Consider the following 17,429-nt stretch of genomic DNA (forward strand, 5'->3'; position numbering starts at 1 on the left):
TATTGCTTTTACAGCTGGTTCACCCTATACCGTGAACAGAAGTTAATTTGTGTAAGTAACAATATGGTGGACCAGTGACCTGTTCCAATTGGGGAGAATGGAAGGTATTTCATTCCTACTGAAGTACAGCAGCGATATGGAAAAGATATGATTGGGTGGCGGGCTTCCTCAGTGTTTCTGCTTCACGCAGAGTGCAGTTGAAGCTTCGCCTGGCCCAAATTGAATGGTGCGAAGAGGAACTTCGAGTTCTGAACCTGGTAGCATTTGTGACAATGGTACTTTCGTTAGTTCAGTAACCCTTCGAGCAGTTGCGGCTAAACCACAGGCAATACCAACCCAATGTCACATCAAAGTTACACAAGAAGGGGGATTCTAGAAAGGTGTCCAAAACAAGCATAGCTCTTCTTTCTCTAGACTAAGTCATTAGACAACTGTGCATGCGTGTCAACTTAAAGTGATTATCTGGATGACGTTTTGGGCTTTAGGTAATGACGAGTCCGTCGATCATTTGTTAAAACGACATCGATAGTTGTTCATTAGCAAGACCACAGACAGAAATCCAATATTGTCACTCAAGCGAAATCAACAGGCGAAATGGTACAACACACAGCTTATGGAAAACCGTTCTGAGCGGCTAATCAAATACATTTATGCTGTACGCAGGTGTACCAAAGAAACAAGAAGAGTTAGGCCTATGCTGCCAAGATACATGTATCATCGTCTCTGCAGTCAAATTCACAATTACCAGGACAAAATATTTCCAACTAAAAAGAAACTAGAAGACCAGTTTAAAGTTAAAAATTCAGACAGTTTCCTTGTCTTAAATTTCTGATTCAGTAAATATACTTACACTCGACATTTTTGGTTGTGTTTTTGAAATTTTGACAATCTCTGACACAGTTTTCAAAGGACTAACGGAAGTGAAGAATTCAACGTTCTCGAACCTGGTATTAACCAATCAGATTTAGCTACTGGCCTTATGGGTGATGGGTTATTTTGTAACATCTTTTTTAAACATATGGTATTTCTCTTTAACGTTAACGATGCGTCATGTTTATTGTTAATAAAACCCAATCATTTATTATATCTTTATATGCATGTTACATATATTATCCACCTTAGTGCCAAACGCCCGCCTGAGTAACCTGCTCGTCAGAGGGGTACAATTCATATTGCTACATTATAAGGGCATATAAATCTGTCCCTGCCAGGAGATTGTACTGAAATAGCGGGGACCACCAAGTCAGTCTCATCAGAACAAGGTCGAACACGAAAATGGCAGAGGTTGTGGAGGCGCATAGTTCTCAAGACAATTCAGGAAAAGGAGGTGAGAAGACATGTGCTCACGAACCATTTTACTTTGTTCATTTTTATTTCTGCTCTTCAGGTGTAGAGTATTTACTCAGTGTGTTATCAGTTATCTTTGCATAGCTCGTTCTTCGTGGCGATTACTGGTCACAGTATGACTCTTTCCCTTTTAAAAATGGAACAAGCCAGATAACGGTGGCCGTAACTGTTCCGAGGGTTTCTGAACCAACTTACGTACATGTACCATCGTCGCAAATGTTACCGCCAATGTTAAAAGCCCGAAGCTCGTCCCCGCACCGTTCAGTTTAGGCCAGGCATCGCTACAACTGCGCTGCGCGTGAAGCGGAAACATTGAGGAAACCCGCCACCTGACTGTAGTTTCACTACTTCGCCACTATACCTCAGTAGAAACGAGTGTTGTCACCATCACTATTGACGAATCACCAAATACCATGTGACAGAGACACGTACATGTATCCTGTTACTTTTTACCATTGGTGCTTCTCTAATGCGAACAGAAGTTGATTTGAACAAATAACAACATGGTGGCCAGTATTGGTGGCCAGGAGTGGGAGATATTTCAAATCAAGTCAGTGTGAAGGAAATGTTTTTGATTCACAAAAGTTGTAATGGTGCCCTTCTAAATTGCAAGTTGCAGGGATGAACGTGCAGTTTGGAACCAGGTGGCTTGTTGACTTGGCCCTTCCCAAATCTTTTAAGGTCCCTTCATGATAGAAAAAAGCACCATGCCAATAAAGTTTCATCGTTGTAGATTGATCTGATACATATAGTGTATCATTATCTTTGTTTAAATAATTACATGATTGTTGATGACGTGAAGAATTTTTGTTCTGTTACTAGAGGTTTGACACCAAGAAATCAGCTGTGAACTTTTAATATTAGGTAAGATGTTGGGAGGGCCAGCAAACTTCGCATCCTTGCATAGGACCAATTAGTGAAATATAAACCATCCTTAGACCAAAGCTTTTAGCTACAGAAGTCAGCTGTAGCTGATTGAGTTGCTGACATTTGTAATGGATTTGCTATGTGGCTGTGACATTTGACAATAGCATGCCACAATAAAAATTTACTTTAGTTCCAAAACTGCAGTGTAAATGCGATCAAATTTACAAGCAAACTGTTTAAAGTCTTCTATATTCCCGCCGCTTCTGGTGTTTTATCGCTGCTTAATAGCAAAATAACAAAATATTTTAACACAAATGTCTTACATTCGTTTTTATAGCTCTATGTTCATTTCATTGCAATGTTCTTATTAGTTTTGGATATGTTTCGGTTTTAATCATCCTCTGTAGCTGGTTAGAACCGCTACAACTGCTGTGATGAATGCTGCAGATGGTCGTGGGTTTCCCCTGCGATCTGCCTGGTTTCCTCCCACCATAATGTTGGCCGCCATCGTATAAGTGAATAGTCTTGAGTACAGTAAAACAGTTTAACATGGTAGACTTGCATAATTACAACACAGTGCCCTGTCTGACATTCAGGTTCACTGACTAGGCAACAGCGGAAGGTAACTGAAAAAATCAGGCTTTCTGAATACAGTGATTTGAGTGAGTTGATGGGAAGGGAAGCCCTGGATAAAACTAAACATTCGATCACTTAGTCAGAATCAGATACATGTTGGTAGACTTCTGGAAGTCTCAACTTTATTCAGATGTCTAAAATAACAGCAAAATTTGGTTGGTGGTATGCCCCTTTGAAATGATACTTGCTGCTGTCTAGCTTGGCGTTCAGCACTGAGATGTTATGAGGCAGTAGGGAACAGGACTGGTTGGTCTGGTGTCAGTATGATGTGACTGGGAGGGGTGTCCTTTAATAGGCAAAATAAATCTAGACTGTTTATCTGGGCATCATGTAATGTTGGAATACAGTTCTGCACATGAAGTTATTTAATAGTATGAGATTGTTACCCTTGGTATATATAAACCGGTTCAAAATTAAACTGGAAATTATGGTTTTGTGTTTAAAGGCTAAGGTGATAAATGTAGGTACAGGACAGTTGTCCACAGTAATGTTGTCCACTAGTGTTTGTAATGAGATCATGTTACCCAATAATAACTTTCCATTCCACAAAGTAGATGTGTTTGATACAGTTGATAACTGTAAAGACATATACATGTAGGTTCATGTATTCGAATCATAGTGTTTGTGGAACTGATTCTGATTCATTTTATTGTGGAGCAGGTGTGAATACTTGTTAACATGTTGTACAATATGATTATGTGTTGGCAGGATGTGTTGTTTGTCTGTTTTAATAGATATTGCAATCTCGTGACAAAAGGGTCCAGCTATTGAGAATATTAATAGGCAAAAGTCGCATTAAAAGCACTTCACTGACAGCTAGCAGTTTCTGTACCAGCGTTGAAGGTGATTTGTGTCAGAACATCATGTACATTGTATTTGAGCTTGTGATGTCTGTACATGTGCATGTATGTATGACTGCAGACTGATCCACATCGCAGCTATCTTTGGTGTAAAGCTACAGAACACTGGGATTTTCAGTGAGATTAAGTAACCCAATCTCCTGCCAGCTGACAGAGAGGAGCTATATGTGAACAGGCTGTGTGAATGGTGTACATCTACATTGGGCAGACCTTCCTCAGCCTTGGCCTGTTCACTGTCTAAGCCTTTAACTCTCTACTGTAAAGCAGAGGTACAAGGGGTACAAGCCAGTCCTATCGCTTCACGACTGACCATTCCACTGAAGATGCCTGCAAGTGTATAATTTGTTAACAACATTGCTAGTTGCCCCACTGGTAACTGATGAACATGCATTTGGTACTGTGTTAACTTTCTGGATAATGGACAAGGTTTCATGGTTTGATAAACAAAGATGCTACTTGTAGAGGCTGTGTAAATGTTAGAGTCAGCTGGAGATGCAAGCTGGGAATTTCTGTGGAGAGGGTATATAAGGCTACTATAATACAGCCACCCCAGCCCCAAGCTCCCACTCCCGCCCAACCCTTCTCTTACCCTTAGTGTTCTGTCAGTACTGTAGAAACTGACAACTTTACAGATCTATGGAAACAGTGACTGGACTGTACACATGCAGTTACTTTATCCAGCATCATTAAGTATCACTATTTGGAACAAAATAAAATAATATAGAACAATTAAATGTCACAGAAAAGGATATTTTTGCGTGTTTCATGGAAGAGTTCAAATGAGAGCTTGTCTCTTTCTTATCGCTGCTTGAAGGTTTGTGCAGTTCTTGTCAGTATTCAGTGGTGTCTGTCTGTACCTGCTCTCGTCCAGAGGCTTGTCTGTTAAAACAGGGGATGTACTAGGGTCTTTGTAATTTATATTGGCATCAATGGTGGTGTAATATTGTGTGTGTGGAGGGAAGTGGCATTTGTAATGGCATCAGTGTCAGTGTAATATTGAAGGTGTGGAGGGAAGTGGCATTTGCAATGGCATCTGTGTTGGTGTACTATTGTGTGTGTGGAGGGAAGTGGCATTTGTAATGGCATCAGTGTCAGTGTAATATTGAAGGTGTGGAGGGAAGTGGCATTTGCAATGGCATCAGTGTTGGTGTACTATTTTGTGTGTGGAGGGAAGTGGCATTTGTAATGGCATCAGTGTCGATGTAATATTGTGGGCTTGAAGGGAAGTGGCATTTCTAATGGCATCAGTGTCAGTGTAATATTGAAGGTGTGAAGGGAAGCTGCATTTGTAATGGCATCAGTGTCGTTGTAATATTGTGGGCTTGAAGGGAAGTGGCATTTGTAATGACATCAGTGTCAGTGTAATATTGAAGGTGTGAAGGGAAGCTGCATTTGTAATGGCATCAGTGTCGTTGTAATATTGTGGGCTTGAAGGGAAGTGGCATTTGTAATGACATCAGTGTCAGTGTAATATTGAAGGTGTGAAGGGAAGCTGCATTTGTAATGGCATCAGTGTCGTAATATTGTGGGCTTGAAGGGAAGTGGCATTTGTAATGACATCAGTATCGGTGTAATACTGAAGGTGTGGAGGGGAGCTGCATTTGTAATGGCATCAGTGTCAGTGTAATATTGAAGGTGTGGAGGGAAATGGCATTTGTAATGACATCAGTGTTGGTGTACTATTGTGTGTTTGGAGGGAAGTGGCATTTGTAATGGCATCAGTGTCAGTGTAATATTGAAGGTGTGAAGGGAAGCTGCATTTGTAATGGCATCAGTGTCGTTGTAATATTGTGGGCTTGAAGGGAAGTGGCATTTGTAATGACATCAGTATCAGTGTAATACTGAAGGTGTGGAGGGGAGCTGCATTTGTAATGGCATCAGTGTCAGTGTAATATTGAAGGTGTGGAGGGAAATGGCATTTGTAATGGCATCAGTGTTGGTGTACTGTTGTGTGTTTGGAGGGAAGTGACATTTGTAATGACATCAGTGTTGGTGTACTATTGTGGGTGTGGAGGGAAGTGGCATTTGTAATGGCATCAGTGTTGGTGTAGTATTGTGGGTGTGGAGGGAAGTGGCATTTGTAATGGCATCAGTGTTGGTGTAATATTGAAGGTGTGGAGGGAAGTGGCATTTGTAATGGCATCAGTGTTGGTGTACTATATTGTGTGTGTGAAGGGAAGTGGCATTTGTAATGGCATCAGTGTCAGTGTAATATTGAAGGTGTGGAGGGAAGTGGCATTTGTAATGGCATCTGTGTCAGTGTAATATTGAAGGTGTGGAGGGAAGTGGCATTTGTAATGGCATCTGTGTCAGTGTAATATTGAAGGTGTGGAGGGAAGTGGCATTTGTAATGGCATCTGTGTCAGTGTAATATCGAAGGTGTGGAGGGAAGTGGCATTTGTAATGACATCAGTGTTGGTGTACTATTGTGTGTTTGGAGGGAAGTGGCATTTGTAATGGCATCAGTGTCAGTGTAATATTGAAGGTGTGGAGGGAAGTGGCATTTGTAATGGCATAAGTGTCGGTGTAATATTGTGGGCTTGAAGGGAAGTGGCATTTATAATGGCATCTGTGTCGGTGTAATATTGAAGGTGTGGAGGGAAGTGGCATTTGTAATGGCATCAGTGTCAGTGTAATATTGAAGGGTGGAGGGAAGTGGCATTTGAAATGGCATCAGTGTTGGTGTACTATTGTGTGTGTGGAGGGAAGTGGCATTTGTAATGGCATCAGTGTCGGTGTAATATAGAAGGCGTGGAGGGAAGTGGCATTTGTAATGGCATCAGTGTCGGTGTAATATTGTGGGCTTGAAGGGAAGTGGCATTTGTAATGGTGTCAGTGTAATATTGAAGGTGTGGAGGGAAGTGGCATTTGCAATGGCATCAGTGTTGGTGTACTATTGTGTGTGTGGAGGGAAGTGGCATTTGTAATGGCATCAGTGTCAGTGTAATATAGAAGGCGTGGAGGGAAGCTGCATTTGTAATGGCATCTGTGTTGGCGTACTATTGTGTGTGTGGAGGGAAGTGGCATTTGTAATGGCATCTGTGTCAGTGTAATATTGAAGGTGTGGAGGGAAGTGGCATTTGTAATGGCATCTGTGTCAGTGTAATATTGAAGGTGTGGAGGGAAGTGGCATTTGTAATGGCATCAGTGTCAGTGTAATACTAAAGGTGTGGAGGGAAGCTGCATTTGTAATGGCATCAGTGTTGGTGTACTATTGTGTGTGTGGAGGGAAGTGGCATTTGTAATGGCATCAGTGTCAGTGTAATATTGAAGGTGTGGAGGGAAGTGGCATTTGTAATGGCATCTGTGTCGGTGTAATATTGTGGGCTTGAAGGGAAGTGGCATTTGTAATGACATCAGTATCGGTGTAATGTTGAAGGTGTGGAGGGAAGCTGCATTTGTAATGGTGTCAGTGTAATATTGAAGGTGTGGAGGGAAGTGGCATTTGTAATGACATCTGTGTCGGTGTAATATTGAAGGTATGGAGGGAAGTGGCATTTGTAATGACATCAGTGTTGGTGTAATACTGAAGGTGTGGAGGGAAGTGGCATTTGTAATGACATCAGTGTCGATGTAATATTGAAGGTGTGGAGGGAAGTGGCATTTGTAATGACATCTGTGTCGGTGTAATATTGAAGGGGTGGAGGGAAGTGGCATTTGTAATGACATCAGTGTCGATGTAATATTGAAGGTGTGGAGGGAAGTGGCATTTGTAATGGCATCAGTGTTGGTGTAATATTGAAGGTGTGGAGGGAAGTGGCATTTGTAATGGCATCAGTGTTGGTGTAATATTGAAGGTGTGGAGGGAAGTGGCATTTGTAATGACATCAGTGTCTGTGTCTGGGTAAGCAGTTGTGTTAAAGTCAGCTGGTCAGATCACATGCTGTCCCAGAGTAAGGGTTTTTGTTCTTTGAAAGTGAACATATATGAACATGCTTTGAAGATGCACTTGCTCTGAAATGATACATGTAAACCAATATGTGTGCGTAAATATACTGCCACATAAATGACATGACCATGGCCAAGGTAGTTAGCATGTCAACAGGGTGCAGTGACCCGGGAGCTTCTAACCCATGCTGTTGCTGGTAGTACAAGTAGTACAAGCTCCCTCTCTGGCCGTAACTGAGGAAGTCTGCCACCAACCTGTCGTTGATCGTGCGTTTCTGGCCTCAGCCCGGTTTTCTTCCACCATAATACAGGCCACCATTGTACATGTGAAATATTCTAGACTACAGTGTGAAGAACAAATCAAATAATACATGAGATGTCTGGTCAGCTCAGGCTGCCATTTAAACTGAAGAACTACATGTAATCAGCGATCTGCTGTTTTTTTTCACAACCCTTGCTGTTCCGTTGTGAATGGATGGATCCAGCACATTCGATGTCCCACCACTCCTTCTCGTGACAACATTACTTTCTGTTCTTGGTGAAAGCAGTTGTGACGTCTTGACATCACAGAAAGATTGAACATGATTTGAAAGTAATGTGTGAGACAATCTGCTTGACCTATTTGCAACAACACTGCATATGATTGCAAACATTTGTGTGTGGTCTTAGCATAGCATAGCATCAGCATCACATTTCTTGTACTGTCCTTGTAATGTTAAGGGCAAGAGCTAGAGTTATATTAGAATTTTAATTACCCGTAAATGTACAGAACATGAAGTTTAGTTATGAATGTTTGCTTTATGTTTAGCAGGTGAATGAAGACTCCCTGAATAACCTGAAGAGGGAGCTAGAAGGTTGGCGTGAAGTTCTCATACGCCTGGAGCGAGTGTTTAACTGGGACAAGCCCTATCATCCGGCTGTACTGGTCGCTGTCACCACACTGGTCTTCGCGTGAGTGACAAAACACAATACATTGTAAATATTGATTTCAGAAAGCTGTTAATAGTGACTATCAATAAAGTTAAACTAGTGATAGTGGGCACACTAGTACTACCATTCCTGTGCTTGATCAGTATGTTACCTGTAAAAAGTTTTTTTGTACTTGTAACATTGTAGCAATATGGTACATGTACTCATATCTGACATGTAATGAACCATGTTTATGTGCTTAGTGACTTAGTCCCAGGTACCTGTATTGTACCTGTTTATCTCACCTGTGAAGAATCATGTTTGTGTCCTGAGTGAAAGTCCCAGGTACCTGTATTGTACCTGTTTATCTCACCTGTAATGAATCATGTTTGTGTCCTGAGTGAAAGTCCCAGGTACCTGCATTGTACCTGTTCATCTCACCTGTAATGAACCATGTTTATGTCCTCAGTCCCAGGTACCTGCATTGTACCTGTTCATCTCACCTGTAATGAACCATGTTTATGTCCTCAGAGCAATATGGTACTTGCAACCATCAGTGCTGACCAGTCTGGCCTTGGCTGGCCTTGTGCTCAGCCTGATAGACTTCCTGGTGCCGATCATAGGACCAAGACTTATGGGACAGGAGGAATGGTAAGGAGAGTCTAAGAACCTTTTTAGGCATGCTGTCATTGTAATATTAGATTCATCTGTTTACTTCATTGGTCTTCTTTGCAGCCTGCAAGGATCTTTAACTCCTGTAAAAACAGTTTGACTTATATGTAGAGAAAACCTCTGCACCTAGATGTCATGTATGACAAACCTGTATATATTACTATATGACAGACTTGGTCGTATATAGTACGAACTGAGGTGGTTAGCATGCCAGGAATGCAAAATAACTCAGGGGCCTCTCACCAATGCGGTTGCTGTGAGTTCAAGTCCAGCTCATGCTGGCTTCTTCTCCATCAATACGTGGGAAGGTCTTCCAGCAACCTGGCAGTGATCGTGGAGAGCTCAATTTCCTCCCACCATAATGCTGACTGCTGTCATATAAGTGAATATATAAATAAATTTGAATAAGTCAATTTATATGTATATATATCACAGTCCCTTCATGATGTATTTATTTACTTGTATATGTAGCACAGCACCTTTGTGTATTCATGTACTTGTATATGTAGTACCTCGCCTTTGTGATGTATTCATGTACTTGTATATGTATCACAGCACCTTTCTGATGTATTCAAGTACTTGTATTTGTATCACAGCACCTTTGTAATGTATTTATGTACTTGTATATGTATCTCCGCGCCTCTGTGATGTATTCATGTACTTGTATATGTAGCACAGCACCTTTGTGTATTCATGTACTTGTATATGTAGTACCTCGCCTTTGTGATTTATTCATGTACCTGTATATGTAGCACAGCACCTTTGTGATGTATTCATTTACCTGTATATGTAGCACAGCACCTTTGTAATGTGTTTATGTACTTGTATATTTATCACCACGCCTTTGTGATGTATTTATGTACTTGTATATGTATCACAGCACCTTTGTGATGTATTCATGTACTTGTATATGTATCACAGCACCTTTGTGATGTATTCATGTACTTGTATATGTATCACGGCACCTTTCTGATGTATTCAAGTACTTGTATTTGTATCACAGCACCTTTGTAATGTATTTATGTACTTGTATATGTATCTCCGCGCCTCTGTGATGTATTCATGTACTTGTATATGTAGCACAGCACCTTCATGATGTATTTATATACTTGGTATATGTAACACCGCGCTTTGTGATGTATTCATGTACTTTATTATGTAGCACAGTGCCTTTGTGATGTATTTATGTACCCGTTTATGTATCACAGCGCCTTTGTGATGTATTTATGTACCCGTTTATGTATCACAGCGCCTTTGTGATGTATTCAAGTACTTGTATATGTGGTACAGCACCTTAGTGATGTGTATATGTAGCACAGTGCCTTTGTGATGTATTCAAGTACTGGTATATGTAACACAGTGCCTTTGTGATGTATTCAAGTACTGGTACATGTAGTACAGTGTCTTTGTGATGTATTCAAGTACTGGTATATGTAGTACAGCATCTTTGTGATGTATTCATTTACTTGTGTATGTAGCACAGCACCTTTGTGATGTATTCATGTACTGGTATATGTAGTACAGCATCTTTGTGATGTATTCATGTACTTGTATGTGTAGTATTGCATCTTTGTGATGTATTCATGTACTGGTATATGTAGTACAGCATCTTTGTGATGTATTCATGTACTTGTGTATGTATCACAGCACCTTTGTGATGTATTCATGTACTTGTATATGTAGTACCCCGCCTTTGTGATGTATTCATGTACTGGTATATGTAGTACAGCGTCTTTGTGATGTATTCATGTACTGGTATATGTAGCACAGTGCCTTTGTGATGTATTCATTTACCTGTATATGTAGCACAGCACTTTTGTCATGTATTCATGTACTTGTATGTGTAGTATTGCGTCTTTGTGATGTATTCATGTACTGGTATATGTAGTACAGCGTCTTTGTGATGTATTCATGTACTGGTATATGTAGTACAGCGTCTTTGTGATGTATTCATGTACTGGTATATGTAGTACAGCGTCTTTGTGATGTATTCATGTACTGGTATATGTAGCACAGTGCCTTTGTGATGTATTTATGGACTTATGCATGTATTTGTGTACCTGTAGGACAGGAGAACAGGAGAAGAAGTATGAGGAGATCTGTGAGAGGTTCATGCATATCCAAGTTTACTTTATGTCCTTCAAACAGGCCATGTCTGGTCTAAAAGCTGACAAACCTAAGATGGTGAGTTCCTCACAGACTTGCATATTGATCATCATTTTAACAAATGTTAAAAGTTGATGGGTTTTACCTGTGAGCAAAACTGTTGTCCAGTATATTGTGTCCTGGGGCATATCTCACTGAAACTGTTGTCCAGTATATTGTGTCCTGGGGCATATCTCACTGAAACTGTTGTCCAGTATATTGTGTCCTGGGGCATATCTCACTGAAACTGTTGTCCAGTATATTGTGTCCTGGGGCATATCTCACTGAAACTGTTGTCCAGTATATTGTGTCCTGGGGCATATCTCACTGTGATGGTAGTGGACAACAGAGTCTTTTATGTCATCTCCAGTGTTCTAAATATTTAGAATTTTAGTTGATCGGTTCTTTACAGGTCTATCCGTTTGGCATATCTATCTTGAAAGTAATGAGCACTTTGAGCCTTTGAGTACAACTTTGAGTACAATTGATGTGTTGTGAGCAAAAGGGTGCTGGTACACTGTATGGTGTGGTGCTGACTTTTCCCATTGAACATTTGGATTTTCTTTAAGCTGCCTAAATAAGCCAGCAGTGGTTCTGTTGTCATCTCAATGCTATGAATTGGCATTTTTGTGTACATGTATCTGGCTATAAATATATAACATTTATTTATATATTTTAAGGATATTAATAAATATAATTGTGATATACCTGTATAGGTGTTAAGACAATTCTTTGTCAGACATTTGGGATGTTTAGAATTTCAGGACACCTTGTACATTCAGTTAAGCTGCGTCTCATGTTTCAGTATTTCTGTGTGGTCATGGGCTGCCTGCTGATATTTGCCTGGCTGGGGAGTCTTGTGGACAATCTCTTCCTCACTTACTTCCTGGGTAAGTACCCTACGAGGATTCATACACATTGATTTTAGACCCCGGAATTTGGTACTAAACTTCAGTTGAAAACTGAATATTGGGGTATAAAAACTCAATTCTGTGTTTTTCTGGTACAAGTGCTCAAATTTTGGGATAAAAACTGAATTGCTTTCGAATCTATATGCGTAGCGATGAGCGGTTGACTTCAGTCGCCAATGGCTGCATCCATGACAAGCTGAAGTGGTCATGCATGTATTGGCTGTAATTAAATTAAAATTAATCTTTTAAAAAATATAGAAACTATGGTGATACGGCTTGGTGGGTATAAAAAAAGGGGTGAGTTGCTTTGTTTAGTTTGATCAATGCTCGGTATGCCAGGAAAAGTAATGAAAAGTAGTGGCCATTTGACAGCTGTATGTAATGGTTAATATTGGTTTCTGCCCGGCTACAGAGGACAATTAAAACCAAAAATAATCCAAAACTAATCGTGTGTTGACGGTGTTAATCAAGCATGAATGGCGGGCTGTGATAGTTTCATCATATACCTCTGAGCATGATAAGCCTTAATTCGCCTATGTTTACTTTTGATATAATGTTTGATAGTTCCTTTCTTTCTTGTAATATTAGACCAACAACAGAACATGCATCCCCATGGTTTATAACTGTTTTATTATACAATGTATATCTCTGATCAGGGTAATATACTTGTAAAAAAGGATATGTCTGTATCAACAATACAATCATGATGAACCTCAAATGAAGTTGAACTTTCTTATATATACATGTATATAGGTATATCATATATACTTTCACGTTCACAAAATTACCGATATCCAAAGCAGAATTAAACTCAATACCCGGTTATAGTCAGGGCTTAAAATATAAAATCAGTCTGGACCAGAAAAAAACTCAGTTTTGAGTTTCCGGTTGTTAAAGTTTGGACTTGTATAAATCCCTGCTGTATTCTGTATAAACCTAAAACCATGCAGTAGTTTATGCTGCCACACTTACAGGTGGCATTCATGGTTAACCACTGCGGTTTTGTTTTCTTAATAATTGTCGGAAGAGTGGTGCATAATAGTCTTCCGAAGCTTGGAGGAACATTGATTTCTGATGATCTTGTTATAATGTCCAATAACACAATATTAAGTATTCGCCATGGTTAAAAATATCTGTCCTGTAATTATGTAATGATAAAAATACAGCAGGATATGACATTAAGTGCAAGTTAGTTGTAGTACGTACATTGAAACTCGTGCTTAGGCCTAAGGTGAGCCATGTCTATGGCTTACACCAGGGGTGGTTCAGCCAGGTGTCCGTTTGCTGTGACTGGACAAGCCACGGTCTGGTGTCTTGACTGTGTTGGCTGCCATTTGGTGTCAGTATGCTGTGGCCATGATTGGATGTCATGTCTGGTGTCAGTATTCTCTAACTGCGATTGGGTGTCATATCTGGTGTCAGTATACTGTGATTATGATTAGGTGTCATATCTGGTGTCAGTACTCTGTGGATGACACACGGTTTGATGTTAACTATTATCCTTTGACTGGGTGGGGTGCCATCTGGAGTCAGTATGCTGTGACTTTGAATGACTGGGTGTCCTATCTGGTGTCTGTATGCTGTGACTGGATGAGACACCATCTGGTGTTAACTAGTATTCTTTATAAATCATTTCCTTTAAACTCAAACGTCTTTGTATTGAAATGTATTGCTGTAATTCGTTTGTGTTTTTTGATATTGTTATTTTGTTATATTATGAAGTTTTTAGAGAAGTCAGTGTTATTAACAGTTCAAACATATAACCATGCTTGAATTTCGTTTAAGCAAAGTGTTGTCTGTATATTTGGTAGGTTAGAGAATTAAAGTACATGAAAAAGACATTGAACTTATTTGTCATCATGATGTTGGTGTCAGTTGTGTGGTCATGTCAGACAGGTCAGTTTTCTACAACCTTTCTTCCATCAGAAAACTGACCAGTGCGGCGCCAACAAGCATTTTGTGGAGGATCACTCACTTAAGTACATGTATGTTCATATTCTGTTCTCTCTTTGTAGTGACAATCTTGTGCTTGTTGCCTGGCCTCCGTCACCATGGTATTATACAGAAGTACTTACGAGGCATTTGGTTTGTATTAAAACGGCTGATCTTTGGAAAGCCCAAAAAGGAGCCAAAGAAGGCAGATTAGACCTTGCTGGACATGTCTGCAGACAGTTTCCTCAATCTGGTTTGCGTAACTTCCTTCTTAGATGTGCTTCACATCCATTCATCCCCAGCCAGTTTTATACAGTTTCTTTCCATTCATATTTTAGTGCAATGGTCAGTTACATGTGTTTTAAGTCTGTCATTTAAGCTGTTGACAATCTTGTTGATACTGGGGCTGACCAGTATGTAGTTACAGCTGTAACCATGTCTCTATGTCTTGTCTGTGATAGTCCAATCTTTGTGCCGATTGGTCAGATTTTTATTCAGAACTGTCTGTGGTGGTTCGCAGGTTACCTCTCATCATTACATGTTCTTTGTCTACCTGCAAATTGCTTGGGCTACAGCTATGTGTACTGGTGGAATGGGCAAGTCTTCACAGGGGACTTACATGTATGGTCACCAAAGGGCAAAACAGCTTTGCATTTATGCAAGAACTCTTGTTTATTGAGTAACATTTTAAGCATATATAAAACTATAACTTTATCTTTCAAAATCAGAGAATTTCTGTATAGCACATTTTAAAACTGTGATAGAAATGTCTGTTTCAGTAGAGTGTCTTGGGGGCAGATTTTTATCTGAATCTATTTTTAAACATAACAAAGTTTTATGCATGGATTTATTAATTTCTGTAGCTGTTTTACTGCTCAGTAAACCCATAGATTTTTGCCAATAATTTGTGCTGGGCATTGTGGTAGAGATGTGTTTAATTTGCTTATATGTATTTTGGGGCAGTGCTGTTACTGAAGATTTTGTTATTAGTTTTTTTCTCTTATTACTGTTAAATTCTTTTGGATGTGTAAATGTGTGATTTGTATGCACAATGCTTGTCTAGCAGCAGTGATGAGAATTAATCAACAAAAATGGTTCTTTTGTTGTAAAGTCCATGAAAAATACACTCTGCTGAACCAGTAATCAACAAAAACTTTATTTTATTTATATTTAAGTGTATGAACAATACACTTTTCTGAACTGTGTAGTGTTTTAGATGATCATAATATATGTGGTGATTTATGTTGTTACTAAACACATGTAGTACATTATTATTAAGATGATTGTGAAATCCTGTTCTCATCCTGTTCAGATGACTTGTATATGGCCTGAAAACTAGCATGTTCATTCACCGTACAGAAGTGTTACCATGTAGTTGATGGAATATCAGTCACAGTGTCTGGTGTGTACATGCTCTAAAAGCACCATTGACATTGGCACATGAAGCATATTGTTGTCTAATACATGTACTGCTAAAACAGTACTCTGTAATGCTATCAGTTTATAGACAGATGTTAAGAGAATTGTTTTTTCCATGTATTTAATCAAATTTTTCGATGTAAATTTGGATGGAGTTTTCAAATTAACATTGACCTGTAATCTCATTTAATGCGCTGGTCAGTCACAAAGGCAGTTTGCTGGACTAAGAGAGAAGGCATATCAAACCTGTTTCATTTGTTGTCTATCATGCATGTTGTTGTTGTATTCTGTTGTTCCCATGCAGTTGTCTTGGAAACAGATTCCCACATTATTCTGTACTGTGCTATTATTGTGACAGTAGATTTTCATGTCAATCCTAATTTATTGTGCATTTCTTGTTAACTTGTTAAGTGTCTTGTATTATTTACACATGCACCATTTCACACCATACATATCTATTGACTAGATGCTACATTTCCCTGGAAATGTGCTGTTGATGGGATATCCTGTTTAGTGATGAATACGTTCGGTACCAGTACGTTATGGTAGAGATCCAGTTAATACATGTCGGTTAATTACAGTAATTACATAAGTAAAAGACTAACTACCACACCACAAAGTACTTGAACACAACTAGACCAGATCAACAGAGCTAGTGTAAACAAATGACTAACACAAAGCCCAGCATTTAAGCTTTGTGTCGTTACCAGATATGTCAAATACATGCATTAGCCAGGGAGCACTTGTGCTTATATTTTATCATGTAATCCTTAGAACAAGGACTGGTCTGAAAAAAGAAAAGAATTGAAGTACTTTGAAGATGATGTTTAAAGATTTCTGTGGGTGAGACAGTGGCTAGGTATTGGTGCTGTACATAACAAAGATCGATCTGCTCCAGACCCCTGTACTCTGGGTCATCTGTGCGCCCTGTGTCAAGAGAATAACCCTGTTGGGTATAGGTCAGTCTCACTAAGATCTAGTAGCTGCTTACTATGCTCACTGACTTGTTGCTTACTAGACCTGAAGAAGTACAAAATCTCCGCTGTTCTCTGTTGGTCAAATTGAGTTCTTGCCACTGCACGTGGGGAAGAGAGGTGAGCTTTGTAACACATTTGTGTATTGAAATGAAGATTCAGAATGGTAACAAGATTTGACCTTTCTAACCCAAGAGGCATCATCGGACTGGCTGGTGTTACCAAAGATTTAGTTTAGCAACAGGCCAGTATACCTGTAGGCAGAAGCTACAAATTCTGAATTTAGTGAGATTGGGTACATTTTGGTGTAACCTGGGATATGACTTGATGAAAAAAAAAATGTTGAAAAATGTCCCCCTTAGCAGCTGCAGAAAATCTTTTGATGTGTGCATGTCTCTTATAACAACCATCTCTCTTAAGGAATGATCTATTTTTGCATGTTTTTGTTGTTTAAAGGAGAATGGTTCCTGATGTTTTATCATAATAGTCGAGGTATATTTACTGTGCAGTTATACATAATAGTAGAACTATTTATAAGGGTGTTACAGAGTTGTGTGGAACTATAGTGAATGCATGATCTTTTACTATCCTGATATTCCAGCTGGAGTTCTTTTTCCTGTTGTCATATGAAGGTTTTCTTCTGCTGAATAAAATGGACATTTTACTCTACAGGTTCCTTGGTGTTGTGTGATCGAAATGCTAGATGGTGTCACTGTAAGCTGTATAGCTTACATAGTGTTATTTAGAAACATGAGCCTTATTTTTGTGTTTGTATGTAAGGCAAGGTATTGTGAAGTAGGAAAGTGAGTCCATGTGCAGTTCTGTATACCCTATGTACATGTTCACAAACGTACGTGGTACGTGGCAAC

The 17,429-nt window shown here is 39.5% G+C and overlaps 2 protein-coding genes across 4 annotated transcripts in view; one reads left to right on the plus strand and one right to left on the minus strand.

Annotated features, from left to right (window-relative positions):
* LOC135461385 (ubiquitin-conjugating enzyme E2 S-like) overlaps positions 1 to 941 on the minus strand; it is an 8,170-nt gene extending 7,229 nt beyond the window's left edge. For both annotated transcript variants that reach the window (XR_010443356.1, XM_064738451.1), the window contains exon 1: positions 851 to 941. Coding sequence is in view for 1 of the 2 variants with exons in the window: in XM_064738451.1 (XP_064594521.1) it covers positions 851 to 859 (9 nt within the window). In the remaining variant the exon portion in view is untranslated. The remainder of the gene's footprint in view (positions 1 to 850) is intronic.
* Positions 942 to 2,095: 1,154 nt separating this feature from the next.
* Positions 2,096 to 17,226, plus strand: LOC135461386 (ADP-ribosylation factor-like protein 6-interacting protein 1). Of its 2 annotated transcripts, none has more exons than XM_064738452.1 (6): positions 2,096 to 2,211; positions 8,410 to 8,549; positions 9,039 to 9,158; positions 11,246 to 11,363; positions 12,130 to 12,214; positions 14,251 to 17,226. In XM_064738452.1, the coding sequence occupies exons 3-6, from the start codon at positions 9,142 to 9,144 to the stop codon at positions 14,379 to 14,381; spliced, it is 351 nt and encodes a 116-aa protein (XP_064594522.1). In that variant the 5' UTR covers positions 2,096 to 2,211; positions 8,410 to 8,549; positions 9,039 to 9,141; the 3' UTR covers positions 14,382 to 17,226. The 2 variants fall into 2 exon arrangements, with proteins under 2 accessions (XP_064594522.1, XP_064594524.1); XM_064738454.1 differs by having other exon boundaries at positions 2,196 to 2,211; positions 8,407 to 8,549.
* Positions 17,227 to 17,429: the final 203 nt, after the last annotated feature.

The sequence above is a fragment of the Liolophura sinensis genome, chromosome 1 (assembly GCF_032854445.1).
Source record: "Liolophura sinensis isolate JHLJ2023 chromosome 1, CUHK_Ljap_v2, whole genome shotgun sequence".
In the NCBI taxonomy this organism is placed as follows: Eukaryota; Metazoa; Mollusca; class Polyplacophora; order Chitonida; family Chitonidae; genus Liolophura; species Liolophura sinensis.

Bases quoted from the DNA above. Each gene is read 5' to 3' on its own strand.
- LOC135461386 (XM_064738452.1), top strand. The intron at 11,364-12,129 runs GTGAGTTCCTCA...CTCATGTTTCAG, and splicing joins AAGCTGACAAACCTAAGATG to TATTTCTGTGTGGTCATGGG. The intron at 12,215-14,250 runs GTAAGTACCCTA...CTCTCTTTGTAG, and splicing joins CTTCCTCACTTACTTCCTGG to TGACAATCTTGTGCTTGTTG.